This window comes from Thamnophis elegans, chromosome 3, assembly GCF_009769535.1.
Source record: "Thamnophis elegans isolate rThaEle1 chromosome 3, rThaEle1.pri, whole genome shotgun sequence".
NCBI classification, from domain to species: Eukaryota; Metazoa; Chordata; class Lepidosauria; order Squamata; family Colubridae; genus Thamnophis; species Thamnophis elegans.
The window spans coordinates 49,032,977-49,060,481 of record NC_045543.1 but is presented as its reverse complement, the minus strand read 5'-3'; the positions used below and the strand labels follow the sequence as shown (position 1 = coordinate 49,060,481).

Genomic DNA, 27,505 nt, shown 5'->3' with positions numbered 1-27,505 from the left:
GGGTATATGCACATATTTATTGATTGACTGGTGTCATGCTTTATGTAGTGCATATTAGAGGTGGTGACCCTTTGAAAGCTTAAGGCAACGAAATTTCATTGCAATGTATGCCGATATTAGCCTACATTCAAAGCGACAATAAAGTTATTCTAAGTTCTAAAGAGGGCAAAAGAGGAAAATGGGGTCCCGCCACTTGTCCGGTCAGCCCTTCTGACCAAATAACCTCAGACGTCGGTGAGGCATCCAGAGCCGATCTGATATCCCCAGAGACGAGCAAAAGGCTGGCACCGAGGGCCACGCTGCCATTCAGGGCTCGAGGCGTCGGCGCCCTCCTCACCTCTCCTCAGACTCCGGCTCGCTCGCGGCCAGCCCGACAGGAGGCGGCCTTGAGGCGAAGGCCGGGTAGCGGCCGTCGGCGCCGCCAAGTACCGCCCTCTGCGTCCCTCCCTCTCCCTCCGCCTGTTTCCTCCTCCTCCTTCTACTCTTCGCCCACGGCCCGCCGTTCTCTCTGGCTTGCCTGGCAAGCGCGGCGGAAGTCTCGCTTAGAGCCGCCGCCGCCGCTGTTGCCGCTGGCGGAGGGAGCGAGCGAGCGCCCGGCTGTCTGCTTTGAAAAGAGGGGGAGAAAGCCGCTTTCTTCTTCCCAGAAGAAGCGGGGGTACTGCGCTATCCGGGAACGCGGCAGCAATTGCCGCCTGAGTATGGCAGAAGGAGCCCGTTCCCTGCTGGGAGGCAGCCGCGGCTCCAGCCCCGCGTCCAGCCCGCTGATGGCCAGAGGCGGCAAGAGCCGCTCGCTGCCCACGCCGTCGTCGTCCTCTTCGACTTCGCTGCAGCAACACCACCAGCACCAGACGCCGCCTGCCTCCCCCAAGCAGCAGCCGCCCCCTCCGACGGTTCGAGGCAACCAGCCCGGCCACGGCTTCAAGAGGGTCACCCTCACCAAGCCCACCTTCTGTCATTATTGCACCGACTTCATCTGGGGGCTGGCGGGCTACCTCTGCGAAGGTGAGCGCTGCCGTGTCAGAAGGAAGGGTGCGTGGCGGGTTCGTGACGCGGGAAGGGGGGGGTAGGACGGCCGGTCTCGCCACTTCCGCGGGTGGGGGAGAAGCGCCCGAGGGGGAGAAAATGCGTGTCATTTTGTCTCCCCCCCCCTCCTGACTTCCTGAAGCTTGCTCTTCCCGTTAGGGATGCCCGCCACTCCATTTCTTTATTTGCCCAGCCGCCTGCCTCTTAAAAAGAGTTGACTCGCTGCGCAATATCTTTAGGACCTTATCAAATGGAGTTAGTTAGTAAAAAAACCAAAATGAATTGGTTCTCCAAATTGGGACTCTTTAAAAAATCCACCGGGGTAATGGATGCAAAAACCAACCGATCGATCAATCAATCAATCGGCCCCGTTTCTTCTCATGGAATTGCAAGCCAATTGCTGGTGGAGAGTTCTGCAGGACTTGAAAATCTCAGCGGTGTATTTTGTGGGGTTTGGGTTTGTTTTGCCAATGGAGTTGCCTACTTGCTTTTCTGTTTGTGGATGTTGTAGCTTTCCTCTGAACCCCATTTTTGAGGTCCTCTTATGCTGAGAAATATCAAGCAGCTGATTTTTTCTTGATCTTCTTTCTACCAAGTAAAGCTGTCTTGTCTAAGAAGTGCAAAGCGTTTCTTTTTTAAATTTGCCCATTTTTTTCTGTTGGGAGATATTTTTTTTCAAGGGAGGGAAATATCCCTTCACTTTAATGGATGCCTGGCGCACATTCATTGGAAAAAGTTTTTCTATCACTTCATCTTTGTATGCAAAAGCTTTCCCCATTGGAACAGCAAATGCAAAATACTTCCTCTTGTTTATTTGCCAAACTAAGTCCCCCCCCCCCCCCGTTTCTTAAATGGCTCTGTGGAGTGGACAGGTTATTCACAGATAAAAATATCTTAGGAGAAAGAAAAGCTTCATGAATTGTAAATGATGCAGATACAGCCGCAATACTGTCAGTATTCTACTGATAAAGATTGTGGAGCTTAATAGTGGCTTATCTGAAAGGCTGAAATTTTCTTATCCCTTCATTTTTATCCTGGGAAAATGCTCCCCTGCCCTTCTTCGCATTACAGATAAAATAGATAAAATTTATCTCACTGTATTGTTAATGGTTGGGCATTAGGCAGTGAAACTATCATGTACATAGCAACGCAAGAGGTGATTTGTTTTCTTCTTGGTTTTTTTTTTTCTCTATGGGCAGGCATAAACAATGCCTGTTGATTTTTATCCATTGCCCAGCACCAAGGATTTCTTGAAAGGAAACCAAGGTTTTACTCTGAGGACTTGTCTCTGAATTTGAAAAGCCTATTGGGATGTTGCACCCACTGCAGAACACAACTTGAGTTACGAAGAAGGCTTATCTCCTTTCCTTTACATAAATTTGAGAATCAATCAAATATGTAACAAAGCAGTTTTAAAGCCAGATTTATACTTGTTCAATCATTTCAGAGGAAGTAGTAGCTATTTATAGAAACTTGATATCTTAAAATCTGCTGTCATCTATAGCTGATATGATCAGGCTTGTAAGTGGGCAATTGTTATGTCATACATCTGGATGAATCTCTTTTTAATTACCCCTGGAATATTATTAATGAAAGCAGGTTCCATTTAAAAAAAAAGGAATATTAGAGAAACAGTTAAAGTGAATATATACCGTTATAGGGATTGTGAGTGTACAAGAATGCATATGAAAAGCTTGTGCATAGTATATAAATGTACTATTTAAGGACTGAGAGCTTATGCACTGGAGACAAATTCCTTGTGTGTCCAATCATACTTGGCCGATAAAGGATAAAAGAATTCCAGTTGTCAGTTTTCTTCTTGATCTCTTGCACATAGATCAATAGCTCTGCACTGGTAATAAGATTTAATCCTTGGCATCTATCATTGCCTTTTTCTAGAGAAAGCCTGGTATCCTTGTGTAATCTCATTTAGTCACCTCAGTGTTACTTGGGGTTGCAGTTACACTTCCTCTCTTTGGTACTTTTAATTCTTGGAGACTGGTAGGTCACTAATTCAAAGAAAATTATTTGTTTAAGGGGAAGAGAAAGAAAATTCTTCATGTCAAAACCATTTATGACATGCCGGACCATATTCCTTGCTTTATTGGTACATATGCTGGCAACATTAGCTTTCAGTCCATGTGGATTGAGGCCTTAATGTCCATTAAGATACATTTTGGGGATTCCTTTTGGTGATGGTGGGGACTCTGGCCTCCCATTACAACTTCAACTTAATTCAACCAATGCCAGAGTTGAAGAATATTTCCTATACATAAACACTTGGAAGGCTTAGTCAAATGATAGGGAAAATTCCACCAATTATGGGGTGACTGTAAATGGGTTCCCAAATTTAGACTAAGACTATATCCATGTTCCTCCCAAATGCTAACTGACTCCAATCATGTGTTGCCTAAAAATTCCAGGAATTGTAAGATAAACAATATGGGAATATGTGCTTTTGTTTTCCTGCTGTTGATAAGAGTGTGTTGATATGTCCACAATAATGAACTGCAATGGTTGTACTATATCATTTTTTTTTACCTTAATCTCCCTATATTTATTTTGAGGACAAATTATAAAGATGTATTCTGAAAATATATTTACGTTTTGTATTCTGAAGACATATTTATTTATTTTTTATTGTGATTGTTTTTTTTTAAACAGAGGCATGCAGGTACTCCTCAAATTATGATCACAATTGACCTCAAAATTTCTGTTGTTAAGTGAGACATTTGTTAAGTGAGTTTTGCCCCATTTTACAACTTTTCTGGCCAGAATTGTTAAGTGAATCACTACAGTTAAGTTAGTAACCTGGTTGTTAAATGAAACTGGCTTTCCTATTGACTTTGCTTATCAGAAGGTCACAAAAGGTGGTCAGATGATCTTGGGACACAGCAATAGTCATAAATATGAACCAGTTGCCAAGCATCTGAATTTTGATCACATGATCATGGGAATGCTGCAAAGGTCGTAACTGGAAAAAAAATCACAAGTCACATTTTTCAGTGCTGTTGTAAGTTTGAATGGTCACTAAATGAACTGTTGTAAGTCGAGAACTATCTGTATTTTTAGTCCTGTTTGAAGTGTTCTCTGCAGTTTTGGTGTCTTTATTTCAGGTTACTTTGCTTGTTTCTCTTAAGCGTTGATGCTCAGATGATGCTTCAGTATGGTATTGATGTTAGGGGAAGGGGTTCCTTTGAATTCATTTGATTCATTCTCTCTAAAGTAGGGGAAGCATGAGGACACCATGGGATAACATGTTGATCTTGACTTTGCATCCCTTGTTTTCATTCATGTAATTTTGAAGGGAAATTATCTTGCAGGCACATGGAACCTATCTGAAGTTTTGAGGCTGTATATTTCTCTGCTGTGCTGCTTCCTTCCTTCCCCTATTTTTATGGCTCTGGAAGGAAGCAGCTGTTTGTTCTTTGTGCGTAGATTTTACGATTGAACTTTCTTGGTGTACTGTATTGATCTTTTGTAATTAGCTATGACATATACATTTTAAGATGGACTAAAACAGGAAGGTCACATCAAGAAGGCTAATTCACTGTATCTTAAGTCCTGGCACCATGATTAAGCATTGCTCATAGCCCTGTTGCGTAAACACCCAATGGGGTGTGTAAGCCAGGTAAGGAAGTAGAGAATGTGAGTAATTTGCTATATTGCTGGATAGTTGAGCAATAACATGGAGTATGCATGAATGAAAGAATAATTCTCTTGCATCAGCTTTTGAAGAAGTTTAAAGCTAGTATCCAAGTGACTATTGTTTCTTTACCTTTTTGTTGTATAACAAGAAAGAAGTAGGGACTTATTCAAATTCATAAGAAGCAGAAGTTGGCATAACATATTTTTTAAATAAATAATTGAACAGTATATTATTGGCAGAGAAGGAAGTTCAACTAAATGCCAGCAATAGGCCAAAAGGACTCTAATATCATATAATGAAAGCTAATTGATTTAGTACTTTGCTTTCTTATACTCTGCTCCAGAGCTAGTAACTTCTAAAAAGCTGTGCCATGAATTAGTCAATAAATATCATTATTAATATGTTCTTCACCAATGTAGTGCTTTGTGCTATATGATTGAGGGTTCTAGGATGCATTTTTAAATTCCTTTTATTTAGCTTGAGTACATTAAACTTATACTTGGAGTACATTAAAAAAAATGGAAGCATGTTGTTTCTTTGAGAACATTCTAATAAAATACACTGAATAATTTCCCCACAACTACCGATGTTCTATTTAAGTCGCCATAACCTTTTTTCCTATTTACATGCTTTTAAAGTTTTCAGATTATTAATTATCTGAAAACTTTCTCACCTATATTAGAACTAACATAATTACTGTCATTTAAAAATATAATTAAATATAGAATATTCTGAAACAAATAGGGAGACAGTCATTCAGCCTTCTTGGTGATAGTCTTTTTATTCATTACCATGTCAGTGTGATCTGTATCAGATGTGACCTCTAATGTTTCCGCCTCTTAACCATGTCTTATGTTGACATGTCTTTTTATGTATAAATTTATTCTTTCCTTAATGTATGTTTTAATTAGGATTTAATAATGTTTGAGTTGATAGTAACTGTCTTCTTTCATGGTTTCAATATACATACAATAGTCATTACAGATCTCTGATCAAAAATAGAACTATGATTATTTTATTTATTTAAAATTTTTGTAAGCTACCCATCTTATAAGTAACTGGGTTGCTCCTGAAAACAACATACAGGGCCACATTAAAACTATAAAACTAACAATTTTAAAAGAAGAAAGGTACTGAAGAAAGAAGCTTTGATTTAAAAAAATAATAATTTGAGATCCAGGAAAAAAAAATAACATGCTATATTAGGACCCAGTGGCACAATTTACCTATAATTAACTTATACCAGAAACTCTTGTGCTTATGTACAATGAAATAGGGACTGTGTAAGTCTAAAGTGTGCTACTGCCTGTTTCTGATTAGCCATATAGTGGTTTGGAGTAGCTTTCCTTAGCAGTGTTGGCTATGAATTCTAAGAGTTATAATTTCTACATATCTGGAGAGTGTCAAGTTGAAAAAGACTTGGAGGGAGAGTTTTCATTTCTGACATTTTCTTGATTAGTATCAGATTTCTATTCTTGGAAAGTTTTTTATCTTTGTTTGCAGATTCCTTTTCTCCCTTTTGCATCACTTTTGCCATACTTGATATGTTGTCCTGTAGGACTTGAACTCTTGCATAGCATTGTGTTACGTTGGGCTTGATTTATTTCAGTTACTGGCAATTCCACTATTAAGGCAGAACTTCTCTGATACTCATTTAACATTGCCTCACTTTTTGGTATCGTGCAATGGCAATCCATTTCTGAATTGCCGCTGAGGGAAATGACATGAATAGTAACCATCTAGTAACTAGGAGTAACTAGGCTTTTTTTAAACCATCAATGTAGGTTCAACTAAATCTTCATTTAATCGCCCTGTACAATGTTAAATACAAATCCAATGAACAAAAGTAATTCTGGTTTTGTCATATTTATGTATGTATGTATATATGTATTTATGTATGCTTGGGGAAAATTGATTTGCTTAATCTCCTTTGCTTAATGACCATGGCAAAAAATGCCAAAAAAGATGGTCTGGTCATGCCTCACTTAACAACCATAGTGACTTATGCCTGGCTCAATTATGGTCATAAGTCAAGGACTACCTGTATCAAATGCAGGAATGTTATCTAGCTGGTTCAGGTCAGGTTATACAGATCCATGGTTTAAAAAGCCAAATAAAATTTAGCACCCAGGGCAGAGGAAGTACACTGGGAAAGACAGGCCTAAGAATACACTGAGTCCTGGAAGAGAAAACATTTCTGGTTAGCAATTAACTGGAACACCTTGATTTACACTCAATGCTGAAATCTCCTAAATATACAGTGAGAAAGTATCAACCTGTTGTGGCCCACCATCAGCCAGCAGAGCTGGTGGCAGACTCAGACAGTGAGGAGGTTGGGGAGGAACATGGGCCAGTCCTGGAGTCTGGGGAAGGTTCTGATGGGTGCTCTGCGCCGGAGGCAGAACTGTCTGACATTTATCAGCTACTTTCGGAGTCAGAAATAAGTGGGGCAGAAGAACAGCTGGAGCCTGTTCCTGATGCGCGCATGCGCAGAGCTGTCAGGAGAAGGGAACAATTAAGGAACAGAGGTTGACTCAGGAGTAAAAGCACAAATGGACATTGAATGACCCCTTCCATGGGGAATAAATGGGAGAAAATGGGGAGTGGTGTTTACAGGAGAATATTAGTTCGTTTACTATTGTGAAGATTTGCTTATCTAAGTTTGTGCCTCACAGGTATTTCATTGTACAGCGTTGAGACTAGAAGCTCTCGGCCTGGCAACTATCCAAGGACTGATAAGGTCCCTTGTTGCAATTCAATCTTGAAAAACTTATTGCTGGGACTTTTTCTGGATGTGAATGCTAGGAATTCACATTAACCAAATAAAAAGGGGTTTTTGCAGGACAAGGAGTCTATTCTTGATTCTATTAAGCCTAGGTCAGAACTGAGAGGTACTCCAGACAAGAATCACAAGCCATGAGTACTAATAGTAGTACCTTTGTTGCAAGGCTACAGTAAAGAATTTTGCAAGTCTGAAAATACATTTCTTCCTTCTCGCTTTTACAGCTCAAGAAAGTAGGGATGGTCACTTCTGACACATTTGTCACGTTCTATTTCTTCTGTAGGTTAAGTTGTCCCTTATTGTACTGTTGCCTAGATTGTTGTTCCATCTTCTCCTCTTCCTATCTCTCAAGGACATTTTCACAGACCATTACATCAAGTCACTTTCTTTCCTACTTGGAAACAGGGCTCTGGCCAGCAGTTTGGGAATGAAAAGAGCATTTTGGCCTCTGTTTGCTTGTCCCGGTTCTAAGCTCTTTGGAAAGTATTCTTTTCTTTTTTTTAATGTTCCATTACGCCACTTAGATGGACAGGTCATCAAAATCGTAGCATAACTGTGGGCATGGAAAAAGGGCCCTATAGGCAGCAATCAAGAAGAGTAGGTATGGGCTGTGAGACATTTCTGCCCTTGAGGTTGAAAGAAGACATACCTTTAGCTTTTAGTCCTATCCCTACAAATAAATCCCATGGCATCTCTTGGGGTTCTTTTTTGTGAGAAATCTGTGCAGCTTGGAAATATTGTTAGAAGCAGTTCATGCTTAATTGACTAACATCCCTAGTTAAGTAAAAGGTATTGGTAAAGTTTCCTCTCGCACATATGTGCTAGTTGTTCCCGACTCTAGGGGGCAGTGCTCATCTCCGTTTCAAAGGCGAAGAGCCAGCACTGTCCAAAGACATCTCCGTGGTCATGTGGCTGGCATGACTACTAGTTAAGTATATTCTATTATTTAATATTATATAATCTGTATAAACAATGCACCATTTTTGAGCTTGCTTATTTACTTGCAGACATTTAATTACCCAAACTAGGTAACATCATCAGTGCAACACCTGCAAGAAAACAAGCAAGCTCAGAGAGCAACAAGCACCCCTCATGTCAACCCTGAGCTACAAATATTCTTCTTTATTAGCAATGCATTATTTTTCTTCTGCTATATCTTGCAAAAAGATACCTCAATCTGCTCCTTAGCCTCATCAAGACATTTTCTTGAATTCTGGTCAAAATGTAGTTGGTCTCTTTTAGTAAACAAGTACTTTATTGTTGAAGTCAAAATTTGTCTATATTTGTCTATATTCAAAAGCTTGTATTTGTCTATAAGCTACACGACAAAAGTATTTCCTAAGGTGAACATACAGCATCTATAAAAACGAGAGAGCTAAATTTAGAATCTCTGTGGGATGAGCAAGCTAGCATATGGAACTAATATAGACATTGTTCCTGTAGCATTAATACTATTTGATATGCTTGCTGTAATGCTTCAGTATGGATACTTCCTCTGGGCACAGACCTGCCAACAAGTATTCTCATCTTTCCTTTCTTCTTAATGTTTAGCTGAAGTTGCAGAGCTGAACTTTAGATGAAGTTAATTCTTTTGGATCTATTTTACATTGATAAGTGTCCTTCCTTACCACATACATATTGTTATCGTCTGTTTGTATAAAGGGAAATTTGGTAACCTTTGTAAATTCCATTAGTCAAAGTAACTAACCGAATACGGACATACCTGTGCAAGCAGAAAATGAAAGGGGTAACACATCACAGAAACATATTTGGCAGAAGTGTTTTTCTGATTTTCCTGGTGTGACCCAGCACCATAGCTTGAATCTGTTGAAGGTCCTTGTAAACGTTTAGTATTTTGTAAGTCAGTCTATAAGCCTGGGGTTCTGGTGTTAGTTGCAATGTGGAAGGATCTTATCTGCTGCAAAATTTTACTTGCGTCTTATTCATTGTATCTTCAGTTTTACAGGGGCTCTTTAAAACTCTTTAGAACTAACTGGGCTTTCTCTATCACACTATAATGGCCCCATTTATACTAGGATTCTAAAGCAGATCTGGTTGGTGTTTCATAATTAGTTCACAACATACTAGAGAATAGCAATGTATCACAGTGAACTGACAGAAGAAGGACATTCTTTGCTCTGAGGCCAAATCCACCTGAGTGGGAATATTGTATAATGCTGGTACTTAAGAGATGAAACCTGGAGAGCAGCCCGTTCTCACTGCAAATACATTTTCTAGCAATTGTAATTTTCTGGACAGCTCTCAACTAAGCCTTCTGCTCTTGCTGAGCATGCAACCAATAGTGACTGAACAAATAGTTCCATAGAAATAGCTGAATTTATAGTACTTCCAGTTTTCTAAGAAATAAAGCTATAAAAGGATTTTGCTATATAGTTAAATTGCAGTGTGGAAGTCCTTGTAAAACTGTTTGTCATGTTTTTACATTGGAGTTGCTAGGCATTTTTCACGGAAATGTGGTTGGCTTTTTCTTGAGTCTGTTTGGTTCTCTAGTCTTCACCATTTACAACAAACACACCCAAACTTTTTCAGACTGCATTTTGTTTTTGTGTGGCATTCCGGGAATTGTGCTCCAAAACCTGGATTGGGCCAGAACAAAGAAGAATGCAGAACTCTCTGTGGGAGCGCCTTCCCTCTGGAATGAGCTGCCCCCGGAGCTTTGTATAATCCCTGACCTCCGGTCCTTCTGACGCGCCCTCAAAAGTTGGCTTTTCCAGCAAGCCGGCCTGGCCTGAGCAAAATAAAATAAATGATTGATTATTGTTAATTTTAATATAATTTTTAAAATGTTATTGTTAATCTTAATTGGGTTTGTTTTTGGATACTCTTATCTAATTTTCTTTTTAACTTTTGTAATATGTGTTTTTTTTATGTTGTACGCCACCCTGAGTCCTTTGGGAGAATCCCAAATAAACAAATCCAACAATAGCAATAGCAATAGCAGTTAGACTTATATACCGCTTCATAGAGCTTTCAGCCCTCTCTAAGCGGTTTACAGAGTCAGCATATCGCCCCCAACAACAATCCGGGTCCTCATTTTACCCACCTCGGAAGGATGGAAGGCTGAGTCAACCTTGAGCCGGTGAGATTAGAACCGCTGAACTGCAGATAACAGTCAGCTGAAGTTGCTGCAGTACTGCACCCTAACAACTGCACCACCTCGGCTCAAACAAACAAACAAACAAACAATGTCAAAAGCTAAGTTTTGATTTTAATTTTACTATCCTATAGTTTAAACAGACTTTCTAAATGAAATATAGTGAACACAATTCCCCTATAGAGAACATTTTTTTCTCTCCTGTCACTTGAAAAATGACTGACAGCAACTTTTTCAGAGATTCTGGCATATTATATGCAGGGTATAAAATTATTATGTTTCCTTTTCCAATTAAATCTCATCAGTGCAGAGGTAAAATAACAACTTGTGGTCTAGTTTTGGAAAGATTTATTTGAGATTTGCTGAATGCTTTACAGAAGCGGGGCTCAATCTTTGCGGCTTGGTGGCCTGGCTGTGGGGAGAGAGGGGAACCGGGCCATGTGAGTAGCGGGATAGCACGCTCAGCTCAACTCATGCAAGCAGCAGGCCGGCACACATGCACATGCACACAGAGCTCGACTTCAAGTTGATCTGCATGCATGCTTGCACACCTGCCTGCCTCATGCACAGCCTGGTTCTGAATCGGCCACAGCCCCCATAATGGGCCACAGCCCAAGGGTTGAGGGGCCCTCCTTTATAGCTTTTCTCTTTCTTTTCTTTCTCTCTTCCAATAAACTTGTTGTTCTTCCTCTTTCTTTCCATGTGTTGACATGAATGATGAGCAGAGTTTTCTCCATTCATTAGCAGCTGTCCATCCTTTGGGGGCCCGAAGCTCCTATGTGTTCCACCTGGGAAAGTGCAAGCCACTGCTTGCATGGTTGCCTGGAGGTGGTTGCTTCTTAAAATAGGAGACTAGATCACTGGAAAATTACAAGAATACTGTACATTTCTTTAACCCCTTTTTGTTCTTTTCAGGAAGAACTGAAACATCTCCCCAGCCAGGATTATGTATTTTCTATCAAGAAGGTTGAAGCATATACAAGAAAAAATAGATTCAGCATTAATAAAAGATTATGATATTGTTTTTCTTGTTGAACTTGTAAACATGGTAGAACTCAGTGCAATTAGTGAATGAAAATAAAAATGTAATAGTAGCTCTTTTGAACTGCCTTTACGAGAGAAAGTTTGAACTACACCAGGCACACTTTTCTCACACCCACTCAGTGCGAAAAACTAGAACAAAATATTTAATTCTGGATATTTAGGTCTTAGAAACAATTATAACCTTTTTTCAAAAGACAGAAAAGATTGTTAACAGGGAGGAGAATGAATTCCATATTTTACATCAGATGGAAAAGATAAATACAGGTAGTCCTTTACTTACGACAGTTGGTTTAGCAACTGTTCGAAGTTACAATGGCACAATTATAACAAATTTCATTGTATTTATTTTGTACAATGGCAATAAAGGTTATACTATGCTGAAAAAAGTGACATGATCGTTTTTCACACTTATGGCTGTTGAAGCATTCCCATGGGTATGTGATTTACATTTGGATGCTGGACAACTGGTTCATATTTATGAAAGGTTGTGGTGTCCCGGGGTCAGTTAATCCCCTTTTGCAACATTCTGACAAGCATAGTTAATGGGAAATTTCATTGTATTTATTTTTGATTCTGATTCACTCAACAGTCGTGTTAATAACTGCAGTGATTCACTTAACAAACATGGCAAGAAAAGTCATAAAATGGAGCAAAAGTCACTTAACAAATTTCTCACTTACCAACATACATTTTAGATTCAGTTGTGGTCGTAAGTTGAGGAGTAACTGTATATTGAAAGTAGGGCTGATGTATAGTGAAATGAACTAATCCAACTTGTGTAGAATTCCATCAGCATATTTGAGATAAAATTGGGCTTTGTTTATACTTGTGACATACTGGCTAAAATGTATCAGTTTTCCAGTGTTTGAGGGGCTGCCACAGAGAAGAGTGGGTCAACTTATTTCCAAAGCACCAAAAGGCAAGGCAAGAAACAGTGGATGGAAATTAATCAAGAAATCTGGAATTAAGGATTTCATAACAGTGAGAGCAATTAACCAGTGGAACACTTTGCCTTCATAAGTTGTAGGCGCTTGTCTGAAATTGTATAGGGTTTCCTGTTTGAGAAAGGGGTTGGATTAGAAAATGTACAAGGTGCCTTCCAACCGTATTTTGATTATTATCAGAATTTCCCAGTATGGTTCTTATTGTTAGCTAGATATATGGTCTGAGACACAGCTATAACTAACACTGGTAATCTATCTACAAGCTTTTTAAACCTTACCAAAAAAGGGGTTATGTGAAAGCTTTGACCAAAACTAAGATGGGTGATGGAGATCATAATATGCTATTCTGGTTGGCATATGGAAGACTGTGACTTTGAATGTAAGAGAAGTTGCATGGTTAAAGAGCATGAGTTTTAGTGAAATCAAAGAACAAAATGAAAGAAAAAATGATATTTTCTATAATTGTGAAGGGAAGGATATATGGTAGTAGGTCTGAATAAAGGTAGCCTGATTTTGTGGAGCTGAATTGGTAAATGCAGGAAAGTGAAGGTGTGGCATTAATTATGAAAAAAAAGTCTACAATTCATGACAGAAAGTATGAATTGGCGTCAACTAGGTCAAGGGTTTTCAAATTATTTCAGGCTGCAGAACCCCTGGGTTTCTTTGGAACTCTTGATTAAGAGAGGTGGGGTACTAAGTTTCAATCGACATGCTCCATCCTTTCTGTTGTATATTTAGAGAAATGTCTATGGATGCTTGCAGCATTGAGGCAAGTGTTGATGGCTGACTGTATTCCATGCTGCTTCTTTTTCTCTCTCCATTAGTCGCTTTCAGTTCTTTCCTCTTAGTGAAGCTAAGTGAAATCTAGCTAGTGAAACTCATTCAAGTCCTCAAACAACTCTGGGTTACACAGAACCCAGTTCAAACAATTCCCATGGCTGTGAATGCGTATGAAAATAGGAAGGCATTGGTTGGTGAGAGGTACATGTTGTGTTTCAGTGATATGGAGATTCGTTTGGGGAAAAATTGTGTAACATTCGGAATAAACGAGATTCAGAGAAGAAAAAAACCTGTTCCATGGGTCCCCAAACTTGGCAACTTTAAGACTTGTGGACTTTGAAGTCTTAAAGTTGCCAAGTTTGAAGACCTCTGTGTTAGACGATGAAATGAGTGGCGGGAATTAGATGAAATGTAGATAAAATAATGAGACATCCAGAGTCCCAAGAATAAATGCAAAAGTAACTGTTTTTTGAATATCTGCTTAGAAGAAAATATGTTTCAAGTATATGGTGTTTACAAGTGCGAAAGGAATGAATGCTGATTTCATTGTTTACAGTGAAACACTAAGATAGTTAATAAAGGATATAAGAGGTTCTGAATGCCGGACAGGGTATTATCTCATAATATCAAGATTGAATCTAGAGAAAAACGACATAGAGGAAAAAGAAGTGAAAAGAAACTAGAATAGAATGACTGCAGGAAGAAAGCAGAAGAGTCCTATAAGGAACAGAGGAATATAGAATAATTTCCCAGAAGAATACATGGAAAGTGAATTTATGGGGGGGAAATGTGCCAACTACTCCAGAGACAGTAAAAGAGAATTATGTTAGAGAATGCCTCCAAAGTGTGCCTAATGAAAAGTGAAAAAGGATGTTTGATGGAATGGTGAAGGGAAACAGGCTGAGAATGGGGAAAAAAATTACACGTAAGAGAATCATTGTTGCAACGAATGAGTGGAGATCTTCTGTGATTTGTATAGAAAAAATGATTGTTGTAAAGGATGTATACATCCTTTAATCAATAGCAAGGAGCTATTGATTAAAAGGAGAGAAAATGCACTGTGATTTTGATGGAGATGTAATTTTTTTTTAAAAAAACGATACAATTGAATGCAGCAGAAAGAAGGCACCTAAGAAGTGGGCGTGGATAGGATCAGGAATGCCTAGGTGGTGGACTTCATATCAAAGCATTTTAGGTGGCTTAATCATGCAGAAAGAATGGATGAACGAAGCCTGAATCACAAATCAAATATCTGAAGGAGAAAAGAATGAGTGAGAAGAGTGGAAAACCAAGGAAGTCATGGTTGGATGGAGATAATGAAATTCTCAGAAAAAGGGTGGCGAGAAGTTCAAAGAAAAAAGGCAGTGTATGAAGTGGTGCACAGACAGGGCAGAAGCAAAGATGAAAGGTGTGGAGAGGAATAATGAAGGGCGAACCAGATTTAGCTGCATTTCCTTTTTCGTGTTTTATGGCGTATTTCCTTTCGCTTATTATTTTCTATTTTCTGTGCAAACACGGTTGAAGAATGATGCCATGCTTTAAGAAACTGACTCATTACCTGGCATGTGGCTTTAAAAGCAGCTGGATTTAAAATAAAACCCACAATTATGCAGAAGTCCAAAAGATTTTGAGGTGTTTAATAGAGATAGTGTAAACCAGGGATCTCCAACCTTGGCAACTTTAAGACTTGTGGACTTCAACTCCCAGAGTTCCTCAGCCAGCTTGCTTTAGGACTCCACAAGTCTTAAAAGTTGCCAAGGTTGGAGACCCCTGGTGTAAACAGTGCAGTTGAGTTTATTTTACACATTGTCCTTTATTTTAATGAATATTTTAACTGCAATCTTTAAACAGTTAACTATAGAGGTTATAGCTTTTCTGATATTTCACATGACTTTTCAATGGCTTGCATAATATTACCTATTTTAGTTACTGTGATGTTTGAATTTAATTGTCAAAAGCCAAATTGAAGATAAGCTGGAGACAAAGATTTCCCCCTGTTCCCACCATGTGAGATGGGAGTTAGGTATTTAAACACAACAAAATAGGTCCCATTATTCTTTTGTTCCTTTTCCTTTATGCATACACAAGGTGTTCAAGTTTCTGGAGAGGGCTGAATGAGTATGAGTCATCCTCTCTAATTTTCTTTCAGAAATATATATCTAGTTGCTAGCAATTAAGCAGGTACAGCATCGACTAAGAAAAAATAGTGTGAAGTGAAAAATTCTGCAATTTACCGTATCTTAAGTCAGGGATGTCAGAGTGGATGGAAGCTCTTCTTTACATCTTCTAGGTGGGTTCTAAAAGTAGCTGAAGCATTGAGGTAAAAAAACCAGTGCCAAATGCTATGCAAATTCATAGGGAAAATTCATCTTTTAAATTCTACTCTTAACCTGGGCAACTTTTAAGATGTGTGAACTTCAACTCTCAATGTATTTCCTGAGGGCTGAGGAATTTTGGGGAATTGAAGTCCACACATCTTAAAAATTTGCTCAGATTGAGGAACACTGGTGTAATGGATTTATGTGTCGACTCTTTTTGTGTGTCTTTCCTGCTCTCATTTTGTCCTGTATCTACGTATATTTATCTGTGGGCACTGGGAAAGCATAGGCTGGGTTGCACATGCTCTTAGAAGTGGTGGGTTGCAGGCGGTACGCCCCAGTACGGGCATACCGGATCCTGCCCGGAGCACCGGATACTGTTCCGGTACGGTGCTCAGGAGAGCCCACCCACCCGCCCAAGCTCCTTACCTGTGCTTTAAGCCTTTGGCGCTTCCGCGCATGTGCATGGTGCGTACGGTGCCTGTGTGCTGCTCTGCCGAGCAGCTGGAGCATCGTAGAGGCTTGTGGAAGCTTTACAGGCAAGTATGGAAGCCACCACTGGCTCGAAGTCATATGACAGGAAGGAGGAAGGGCGGGGACTTAGAATGGAGAGTTTGTCAGTAGTATTCCAAATTTCCCCCCAAGGCTTTTCTTATGGGATGAATTGGAGGGGGGGAAGGATTTTTCTGAAATATTTTTCTGCACAACATCAAGCCAGATCTGCCATTGGTTTTTCTTTAGCCAGGTTCTCCCACCATTGCATGTGGTCATCAATTTACAAGCAAAAATTACAACAGACCTGTCCAAGGCTACTTATGACACAAATTGGAAGTTCTGATGGTTGCTCTCTCCATGTGGTCATATTTGGGCACTTGGAAGCTAGCTCACATTAATCCACATGACCGTGATTTGCTAAGTTTTTTGCTGGACAGCAATGTCTATTTGTGATTTCTGGTAACCAGTTTTTACTTCTGATTTCTGGTAAATACCACCTGTTGCAGACACCATAGCATTCACTTAAACAACTGCAATGATTCACTTAATGAACACTACCAAAAAGTTGTAAAATAGGGTGAGGTGACCTGCTTAACAACTGGCATGACTTACCCAATGTAATTCTAGGCTCAATTACGGTCGTAAGTTGAATATCTGTATCAGCTTTTCAGGATTTGGCAACTTATTCTGCTGATAGACAGACAGGTGGACAGTAAGTCAGATTTCTTAAGCCCCTATATGTAATTTCTTTCCAACTTTCAGTTGGGGTGGGAAAGATATGTCATAATTTTTTGAGCTCCCTATATTTTTCATAGAAAAACTGTTCCATAAGAGTTGGGAAAACTCTTGAGCTATGTGCCACGGGAAGCAGTTGGACGACCTTGCCAATTTCACTCAATCAGAATACAGCTGAAAGGCACTTTGGAGGTCTTCTAGTTTCAACTCCCCGCTTAAGCAGGAGACCTTGCCTATACCATTTAAGACAAGTGACTATCCAGTCTTTTCTTTAAAACCTCCATTGATGAAGCACCCACAGTTTCTGAAGGCAAGCTCTACCAGTTAAATGTTCTCACTTAGGAAGTTTCTCCTTAATTCCAGGTTGCTTCTCTGCTTGATTGGTTTCCATCCATTGTTTCTTCTCTTGCCTTTTATTACTTCACTGGAAAAAGCTTCATGACATTTACTGCTTTAAGACAACTATTTGTGAAACAGGAAACAGTGCAAAATTTATTAAACAAACAAGGGGTTTTGCGAAATGTAGCCAGAATCATTGTTGTTTTTCTTTGGAACTTTGTCAGCATCTATAGCTTAAAATAATAATAATAATTTATTAAATATATCTGACCCCCCCTCCCTCAACACCTAGCACCTCCAAGCAGTTTTAAAGTAATTAAACTTTAAAGTATTTAAAATTATGGGAGTAATTTAAAAAAAATTAAACAACTGACTTGTCTGTTTTAAAGTAATTAAAATTATGGACGTAATTTTTAAAATTGAATTCTAGCCCAAGTTAATATTTAAACAACTATTTGTTGCATGTCTCGTGCTGAAATTAAGTTTTGCATAACTGGATATAATTGAATACTACTTTATCCTAGATTAGCACAGAAAATGTAGCTGACTGTGACATTGCCCTGGTTTATATAACAAAGGAATATTTTGGGGAACTCATCAGTAAAATATCATTTAATTAGGAAACTGCTGAATATAGTGATTTAAGAACAAAGCCCTACCACTTTGCTTGGGACTACATTTGATTGCCAGAGTGAAGTATGTTCATGTAAATAAAAAGCGAAAGGGACGAAAATCATAGAGTGGTTCTTTGGTTTGGGAAATACTACAGAAAAAAATAGAGATTTCTTTAATTCATATTGAATGATTTGGAGTCCAGAGCAAGATCTTGTGACGTAGTGTAATCTTGTAGCTGATTGTTTGTGGGTGTTTTATTTTTATATCAGTGATTCTCCAGAAGAGCATTGCAATATGTTGTTGTCTTTGTTAGTTGCAAAGTCGTGTCTGACTCATCGCGACCCCATGGACAAAATTCCTCCCGGCCTTCCTGTCCTCTACCATCCTCTGGAGCCCATTTAAACTCACATGGACTGTTTTGGTGACTCCATCCAGCCACCTCATTCTCTGTTGTCCCCTTCTTCTTTTGCCCTCAATCTTTCCCAGCATTAGGCTCTTCTCCAGAGAGTCCTTCCTTCTCATTAGGTGGCCAAAGTATTTGAGTTTCATCTTCAGGATCTGGCCTTCTAAAGAGCAGTCAGGGTTGATCTCCTCTAGGACTGACCAGTTTGATCGTCTTGTAGTCCAAGGGACTCGCAGTAGTCTTTGCCAGTACCATAGTTCAAAGGCCTCAGTTCTTTAGCACTCAGCATTTCTTAGAGAATGAGTTGAGGAATGTACACCCAGATATTTTAACACAGTGTTTCTCAACCTTGGTAACTTAAAAATGTGTAGATTTCAATTCCCAGGATTTCCCACCAGACATGCACCCATGGAGAGACATTTTTCTTTCTCTGCCCTTTCATCCAGCCATTATGGGTGAAACCTACATCTGTATATATATATGTAAAATATGTTAATTTTGTAGCTTTTGTCTAAAATATATATATTTTAAAAATGTGGGTAGTTATGGCAATATTCTCTTGTTTCATTTAATTGTTTTTAAAAATGATAGTAATGTGTCATTTCTTCTGAGGTCATTCACTATAAATAATAAACAAATACAAAAATACAAAATACTATATCAGTGATGGCTAACCTTTTTGTTGTCGTGTGCTGAAAGTGCCCACGCATGCCGCACCCATAATGCAATGTGCGTGTGACACTACCACCCCCGTGACTCCCGCCACACATCTGCCCAACCCTCCCTTGCCAGTTTTGGCTTCCAGGTTGGTGCAGGAGGCTTTCCAGGCCCAAAATGTGGCATGGGGTGCTGCGCGAGACCCCAAAATACAATGCAAGCACCTCCCGTGCATGTGCCCTTTCCTCCATGCATGCATGCACACCACCCCCACATGATCCCCGCACATGTGTGGCAGAGACCCAAAGACCAGCTGGCCGGCAGGAGCCGCGTTCGCATGCGGGCTGGAATGGGCCAAGGCTGGCGTCCCCGCAGAGAGGGCTCTGTGTGCCACCTGCATGCCATAGGTTCACCATCATGGCACTATATTATAGAAAAATAGCCTGTTGTTCATTAATAACTGTGAGAGGAAGGTCTTAGAAAAGGATCTTGATTAAGCACTTCTGTCAAAATCATGCTAATAAATAAACAATGAGTAAATTTATACTTAAAATGGCACATTTATAAAGTATTGTAAACTTGCTTTTCCAAACATTTCAACAGAAATTGTGTTTATTTCAGAGTTATTTCCTAAGCCAGACAAAAATATTAGTCTTTGTTTTGACATTACAAAACTATTCTTTTGGATATAGCAAGCTTTAAAATTTGCCCTTTTTGATTGCCAAATTATTCCTGTTCCATAGCAACCCTTTTTATGAAATCAAGTTTGGAATAGGATTTTTCAACTTTTAGCTTCTAATGGAGAAAGTCGGAAGCTTCACCCCTCTTGAACCAGGGATTCCAGATCTTTTTTTTTTAATGAACAGGTTCTGCATCCTGTAAGAATTTAAAACCTCTTGGTTTAAAGTGTTACAGCAAAGAATAACATCTATGCATTTTAAGACTTTAATACCTTTTCCTTTATTCTGCTTTTGGCTTTCTTGAATTACATTTCAGAGTTCTCAAGTGATTACCCAAACCAAACACTTTTACAAAACTTTATGTTATCCACTTTTTGTTTGTTACTTTAGCTGGCAGAGAATTTAATCAGCATGACGTAAAACAAATTGGAAAGGAAAAATTAACTGTTCCAGTACTTTACCTTAACATCTAGAAATCAGGAAAAAAATGCCTTTCTATCTAGAAACTGATAATTTCAACTGATGCTGAAGAGATCACAGAATGAGAAAAAATATCCTTTATGCAAAATGCAAACTTAATACCCTGTTTCCCTGAAAATAAGACCTCCCCAGATAATAAGCCCAATTGGGCTTTTGAGCACATGTGCTAAAATAAGCCCTTCCTGAAAATATTGCAACACAGCAGCAGCCATGAGGTGACCATGCTTGCCGCCTCTTGCACCTCAAAAATAACAAGACCTCCCCAAAAATAAGGCCAAGCGCTTATCTTGAGGGTCAAAAGAAAATAAGACCATGTCTTATTTTTGGGGAAACATGGTATAAACATATCAAGACACATAGTTTATTTAAAAGGTCTGCTTTATTTTTATAACCAGAAAATTGACTTCTTAAAGTTAGTTTTGTGTAATGAGACAAGTTACATTTATATTGCTCTTTATTTTCTATTTATGTCCATGCTCACAGTTGTAAAACAAACCTGCTGGAAATTTGGAGAGATTAGGTTTTCATCTGCGTAATATGAGTTTATATTGCCACATATATTAACTCTTTTATTTGTAGTTTGAAGAGCATAGAATGCTGTGAAAGAGATAGATTCAAGGTCAGTTTAGAAAAAGAAACTGAAAATAAAACATTCAAGATTATAATGCTAATCTTAAAACAATGGTGTACTAGAAAATTATGTATACCTCTGGTTTATGGGTATCAGACAAAATCTCTCTATATAAAAGCGAAATGCCAATCGTGCTTCATCACAAAATCTCCAAAACTGTAAAGCATACAAATCTGAAATTTGGCATGTATGTTCCTCTTGGCTTCTAGGTGCTCGCTAAGAAAGGATTTGTCGAAATGACCATCAGATCATTAGTATTTCTTATACAGTATTATATTAACACTCTGATGCTAAGGAGTTAGATATTCTACTCTCTTTCCCCACTGTTCTGTTCCAACTGCCAGTTGCAACTGGGTGCTGGTGGGATTAAAGGGCTTAAACCCATCTATTTTATTATTGTTAGACTTACAATAATGTCTTAATCTGTAACAGAAGCTTAGTTTACCATCTCTAATGAAATAATACAGTGCCTCTATAAACTCCTCATTAATTTTCAAATTTAAATGTCAATTTATCAAGCCCGATCACATAGTTTCATAGCGAAGCATGGGTGTGCAACTAGATATATAGAAAATTAATTTAAAGAATCAGGGAGTTGAAACAGTTTTTCCATGTGGAAAGACCATAATTCTTCCAAGGATATTTCATGTATTTTTATTCATTGAGTAAAGATAATAATAAGCTTTTCTCCATGTTTCATATTACCTGCACTAAGCAGGAGACAATAAAGCTAATTGGCAGGAGAATCAATACAGGTAAAATAATGTATTAATTCATACAACACATTATTGAATGGTAATGAATGGACTAAGTGGGACCTTTGTCTGTTTCTTAATACAAATTGACATGTATATTTGTTTTCCACAGTTTGCAATTTTATGTCTCATGAGAAGTGCCTGAAGTATGTGAAGATACCTTGCTCATCTGTCGCTCCAAGTCTCGTAAGGGTAAGTTGCTCATGCTTTGGGAAAAGCTAACTATTCAGTGGGGTGTAACTGGACAGCTGGTGCATGAGAGATTCAGGTTCTAGTCTTATCATCAGCCACAAGAAGCTGACTGGGTGACTTTGAGTCAGTCACTTTCTCCAGTGCAACTATTTCATAGAGTTGCTGTTGTGGAAATAGTGGGTGGAGGTGCTATGTTTCCTGGGCTCAAACAAATTTGCCTTGCACAGCTAATAAACTATATGTGAGAAAAGAAACATTTTGTTTAAGTTCTCCCTGATAAATGCTGTATAGGACTCCATGACACATTTTGCCCTTTGACTCTTGATAGCAACACAGCCATACTATCCAATTCATCTCATATCATTCTTATGAAAAACCTTTTCTTTTCACTTCTTTTTGGCTGTCATGTTAATGAAAACAATCACAATAAATGTTTTTTTTTGATTATCACATGTTTATGAAGCAGACAATCACTACGTTATTTTTGCCCCTCAATTGGATCAGTTGGATGGTTTATGTTCTGTGAGACCCAACAAGCCATGGTTGACTATCCTGGCTTAGCATTACACACAAAAATGGGCAGCATGCTATGTTAATGTATACAGTCAGTGTTATATAATGTTGAATAAACAGTTATACAAATAAACAAATAAACAGTGTCCTGCAAAAGTATATCCATTTAAGGATTTTTTTTTCAATATTTTCTATGCCTGGAAATATTTCTTCCATTTTTAATGTAAATATGTTGTTAGTTTTAGTTACTAGAACCCTAATTAATGTTAATAGAAAGTTTACTTTCTGATATATAAATGTAATCAAAGTATCCTCATTTATCCAGAATTATAGTCATAATTTTGATAATTCTGGGATTTTAGAAGTGTTGTACTTGCAAGTCATTGTAAGCCATGATGATCAAAATGAAAATGAAGAGAAACATTTTGGTATATATGTATAGAGTTTGACCACGTACTAGTTTACCTAAACCTAAGCCAAAATTGGCATTTTTCTTTTTGTGTTGCATAATATATGAAATCATGTTTTATGTATTAGTGCTGTGTGGGAACTAGAGTACCAGGGCAAACTATTAAAAATAATGCCTTAAAAAATACTGATTTATTTTTGTGGGGAATTCATCCCTGATATGAAATTAGTTAATATCAAATGGACATACCCATATATACAAGAATACAAGCCAATCATTCAGTTTAAACAATTGCTATTTATTAGACTACTATTTATGGGGATTTTTGTTGAGTAAGTTATTGGTGGTGGCAATTGGTGCTATAACCAAATCAAGAATGGGTTGAGATCCTAACTTACTTTCCTGTCTGGTGATAAAGGTTGAAGAAAATCTTTAGATGATAAAATTGTATCACTAGAATGAATACAGGTAGTCTTTTTGTTTTGATTATTATGCTACTTATAAGCTATATTTTTGATTGAGGAGGTCGTATCCTCCCTCCACCCATCCAGTAACTTATTTAAGAGAAAAATAGACTGATAAACATTGAAATGGTAGTAGATGTGATGTGGATATAGAAGACCATAGGTTTAATCTTGTGACATTTTTGAAGGTTTTGGACTCCTCAGCACCAAAAGATATCATGAAAAGTCTCAGCTACTTCTGTTTATTAAAATGAATCTCCTCCAAATCAACTTTAATTCCTAATGACTTCATGGATATCTTGGCCACAGTAAGGAAGCGGCTTGTTATTACCTTCTTCGGAGATATTTCTCAACTGCTCTATTTTAGTATCCATTCAAATACTATCCAGACTTAATGCTGTTTGCTTTCCAAGCCAAGATGTGGTCCCTATTAATTATATTTTCCTAATGAAGTATCTTCTTTGGTAGAGAATAGCTCTGGATTAGCTTCATGAGGCAGATAGTCAACTTGGTTCTTAATACTTAAAAAAATAACGGAATGCTTAATGGCAATTTATTTTGTGGGTGAGAAATGTTTATTTATATACTCTAATCCCATTCCAGATTATATAAAGTGGCTATTTTGGGAAGCTGTGGCACATGAAGGGTGTTAAAGACATTTTTTCTGATGGATTCTTAAACCATTTTAAAATTGCAAATCATAAATTGCATTTTTAAATTATAATTTCAAGGTTGATGAAAATCTGGCAATGGATCAATTTCAACTAAATTTTTAGCTCATGTTAATTGAAACTGGACCATTTCTGTATCTTCCTGAACATGTCGCTCTGAAGCAGGATATGGAATTCAAGGTCAAATGAAGTCTTGTGAACTCAGATGGTTGGCATGAATAAGATAAGTTTTGTGTCAACAACTTTCAGAGAATTATGGAGTTAGCATACTATGACTAATCTTTGTTGCTTGGACTTAGTTACAAGCTGGCTCTAACTCATGATGTTTAAGAAGCTTTTTGTGAACAGCTTCTATTTGTAAGTTTCAATGGCTATTTTTGATTCTTCTTGGGGATTCCTTCTCAAATAATGTTGAATTCAAAAGTCAGTTCATGACTTTGTGGTATTGGTTTGACTGAAACTTATGCCACGGCTGCTTTAAAACAACTTTTATTGTAGGTACACTGCTCTTCTTCAATATTTTCAGTGCTGCTGAACCCTTTCCCTCCTTGATAATTGTTTAATTGCTCTAACACAATTGGATGAGTGCCGCTTCTAAATGTACCTAATATTTATTGTGAAGGAGGTAAATTAATGAAACTACCATTTTTATTTGTTTATAATTATTCTTAAATGGATGTAAATGGATTGCTTTCAGAGTGCTGCAAAATATTCTAATAAACTATAGCATTTAAATAGAATTTTGCACCTGAAAACATAGCACTTGATTAAGCTTTTACTGAAACATCACAAGACATCATTCAGGGTATTTTGATAAGAAGAACATCTTGAAGTGAGAAAGCTCATTTTGGTGTGGATCAGTTGTTTAGGCAGACTGTTGACTGTACATACCGGTATATCCCCAATTGCCCCTTTGTAGCTTTGATTTCTGGGTTGGGTGAGACCTATATTTTCAGTCCATTTTTATTGTTTCAATGGAAAAGAGTTAAGATTTCTCTTTTCAATTCCCAATTTGTTTTTCAGATTAGAATGAATTTGGGAAAGAAATATCTACAACTTCATTTTGTTGTTGTTGTTAGTTGCAAAGTCTGACCCATCGCAACCCTATGGACAACATTCCTCCAAGCCTTCCTGTCCTCTACCATCCTCTGAAGTTCATTTAAGCTCACGCCTACTGGTTTGGTGACTTCATCCAGCCACTTTATTCTCTAACAACTTCATTTAGAAGTTACTGCATGAACATGAAGCAGTACCTCATTGGCCTCCATATTAAATGTTCAAATGGCTCCTATCACTTCTTAAGCAAACATATTTGTTTCATATTCTAAGATCAGCCTTAGCCCTGAGCTCAAATGTAATCCTGCGGGATTGGGCGGCCTTTAAATTTAATAACAAACAAACAAACAAACAAACAAACTGGCTAATTCCTGATTTCTCCATAGTGAGGGGGGAGGAGTATCCAGAATGGGTTGACTTTGTCCTCTCATGATTGGATGAGTCAGATAAGCTCTTTGGGTAACGCCCCCTGGCCAGCAGGCCCTCCCAGATTTGACTCATCCCAATCAAGGGAAAGGTTGCACCACTCTGGACCTCCAGTAATTTACAAAGGATTAAAGAAAATAAACTTGGACCCGGCGAATCCTGCCTCCCTACATCACAGCCTCCTCCTGCAAGGACTGGACTGCCACAAGCCCTCTGGGGCGGCACGCTGCCCTGGCCACTGAGTGAGATGGAGTCACTCAGTGAGGACCCTTGCCGGGCAAGCAGGAGAACCGGGCACACATGCCTCCTAGAGGCAGCCCTTGATGCAGAGGCTTCTTAGGAGCAGAAGCGCTCCTCTGCTCCCCTCAGGGGTTGAGCCACGAGGGTTGTGGAAATACCCTGGAACACCTGTGCTGGCAGCTATCACCGGTGGACAAGGTGAGAGCCGGAAAGGCTTAGAAAGAGCTGCGGGAGGCAGGGGGAGGAGCTGCAGCCGCATGGCAAGCCTGCAAAGGCAAAAGCCATTTCCATGTGCTCCAGCAAAGAGGAGCCGTTTGAATTTGGAGCCGGGGGCCATCTTGAAACCACGTGGTCCAAGATGGCTGCCCCCAGCAGCTCAGAGGAGGCAGGCAGAAGCCTCAACTCTCAGCCCTCCAGCCACAACCGGAAGCTTGTGGAGCCCTTGAAAGGTGAGAAACCATCGCAGAGGCATTAGCCAAGGGCGGGGGACGCAGCAAAGGGCCAAAAGGAGGCTTTTAAGGAGGTTAGAGGCAGGCGGTGGATCCCCAAGCCTACCTCCTAGATGAATCACAGAGGCAGCTGCCACAAGACTGCACGAAGAACCCTCCCCCCGCCAACCTGAGAACTCCTCCCCTCCCAGGGGAGGATCCCCTTCGGCTTCGGTGCTTCAGAAATCCTGCCTAAAAGCCCGTTCTGTCCCTTTCTAACTGCATAGTAACAGGAGAAGGCTCCCCCCCCCTTAAGGACACTCTCCTTTAAGTAGGAGAAAGAGACTTGGGGGCGAGAATACCATCAGAAAAAGGCTTCCAGCAAGAGCTGCATTTTTTTGGGGGGGGCTAAGTCTCCTTCCCCCTTAAGAGAATTCTCCTTTGAGTAGGAGAAGGAGGGGGGAGGGGGGGAAGCCCCTGAGTAGGAGGCCGGGCCCTTAACAAAAGCTGTTTTTTTGTGGCTAAGTTCTGAGGGCGGGGCTATGGCAATTGCCTTGCAAAACCATTTGGAAAGAAGGGGGGAGGGGCCCCACGTGGCCCAAGCCGGCAGCCTGGAAAACACAGGGGGGAAGAGTATTCAGCCCGGCCGCAGCCCCCAGGGAGAGACAGAAGAACCTCCAATCAGGTTAGAGATTACCCCCCTCCCCCAAGGCTTCCAAGCGTGGGGGTGACTAGGCAAAGAGCAAATGCAATGCAATACAATACTATGCAATACAATAGCAGAGGGGGAAGGGACCTTGCAGGTCTTCTAGCCCAACCCCCTGCCTAAGCAGAAATTCCTACACCATTTCAGACAAATGGCTATCATTACTATAGTTGATTATGCTGACTCTGTAAACCACTTAGAGAGGGCTGAAAGCCCTATGAAGCAGTATATAAATCTAACTGCTATTGCTATTACCATCCAACAGCTGCTTAAAAACTTCCACTGTTGGGGCATTCACAACGTCTGGAGGCAGGTTGTTCCACTGATTAATTGTTCTAATTGTCAGGAAATTTCTTCTCAGTTCTAAGTTGCTTCTCTCCTTGATTAGTTTCCACCCATTGCTTCTAGTTCTGCACTCAGGTGCCTTGGAGGATAATCAGGTTGCCTCTTCCCTGTGGCAACCCCTGAGATATTGGAACATATTGGCCGGGGGGGAAAAGGGTCAGACAGGTTGGTCCCCATGCCAGAACCCACCACAAACTCAGAATGGGATGCCCGACTATGAGAGATCGCAGAAGCACCTCAGATAGCCTATGAATTTAGACAACTTTCGCTGCGGGCAGAACATATAGCAGGGGTGGGGTACATCAGAGCCGACTGGCTCAGCCGGACCAAGGGGACAATTTGGAGCAGAAGCTGCAGCCAGCAATCTTCAAGGAAATGGCAGAGTGCTTTGGACACCCTGAGATCGACTTATCCGCCACGCCCCTCAACGCTCAGCTCCTGAGGGTCTTCTCCAGGTACCAGACATGGGGGGGGCAGAAGGGGCGGATGATCTGCGAAGCCCCTGGACCAGGGGTTGTCGGTATGCCTTCCGCCCTTACCCCTGATCCCCAGGGTCATATGGGAAACCCTTCGGGAGAGGGCGGAAGGGGTTCTGTTGGTGCCTCACTGG

The 27,505-nt window shown here is 39.7% G+C and overlaps 1 protein-coding gene across 2 annotated transcripts in view; it reads left to right on the top strand.

The window, feature by feature from the left end:
- The first annotated feature begins 503 nt into the window (after nucleotides 1-503).
- The window catches only part of DGKQ (diacylglycerol kinase theta), a 104,271-nt gene continuing 77,269 nt past the window's right edge, over nucleotides 504-27,505 (top strand). For both annotated transcript variants that reach the window (XM_032214714.1, XM_032214715.1), the window contains exons 1-2: nucleotides 504-1,002; nucleotides 21,558-21,637. In XM_032214714.1, the coding sequence (XP_032070605.1) occupies nucleotides 699-1,002; nucleotides 21,558-21,637 (384 nt within the window). In that variant the 5' untranslated portion in view covers nucleotides 504-698. The remainder of the gene's footprint in view (nucleotides 1,003-21,557; nucleotides 21,638-27,505) is intronic.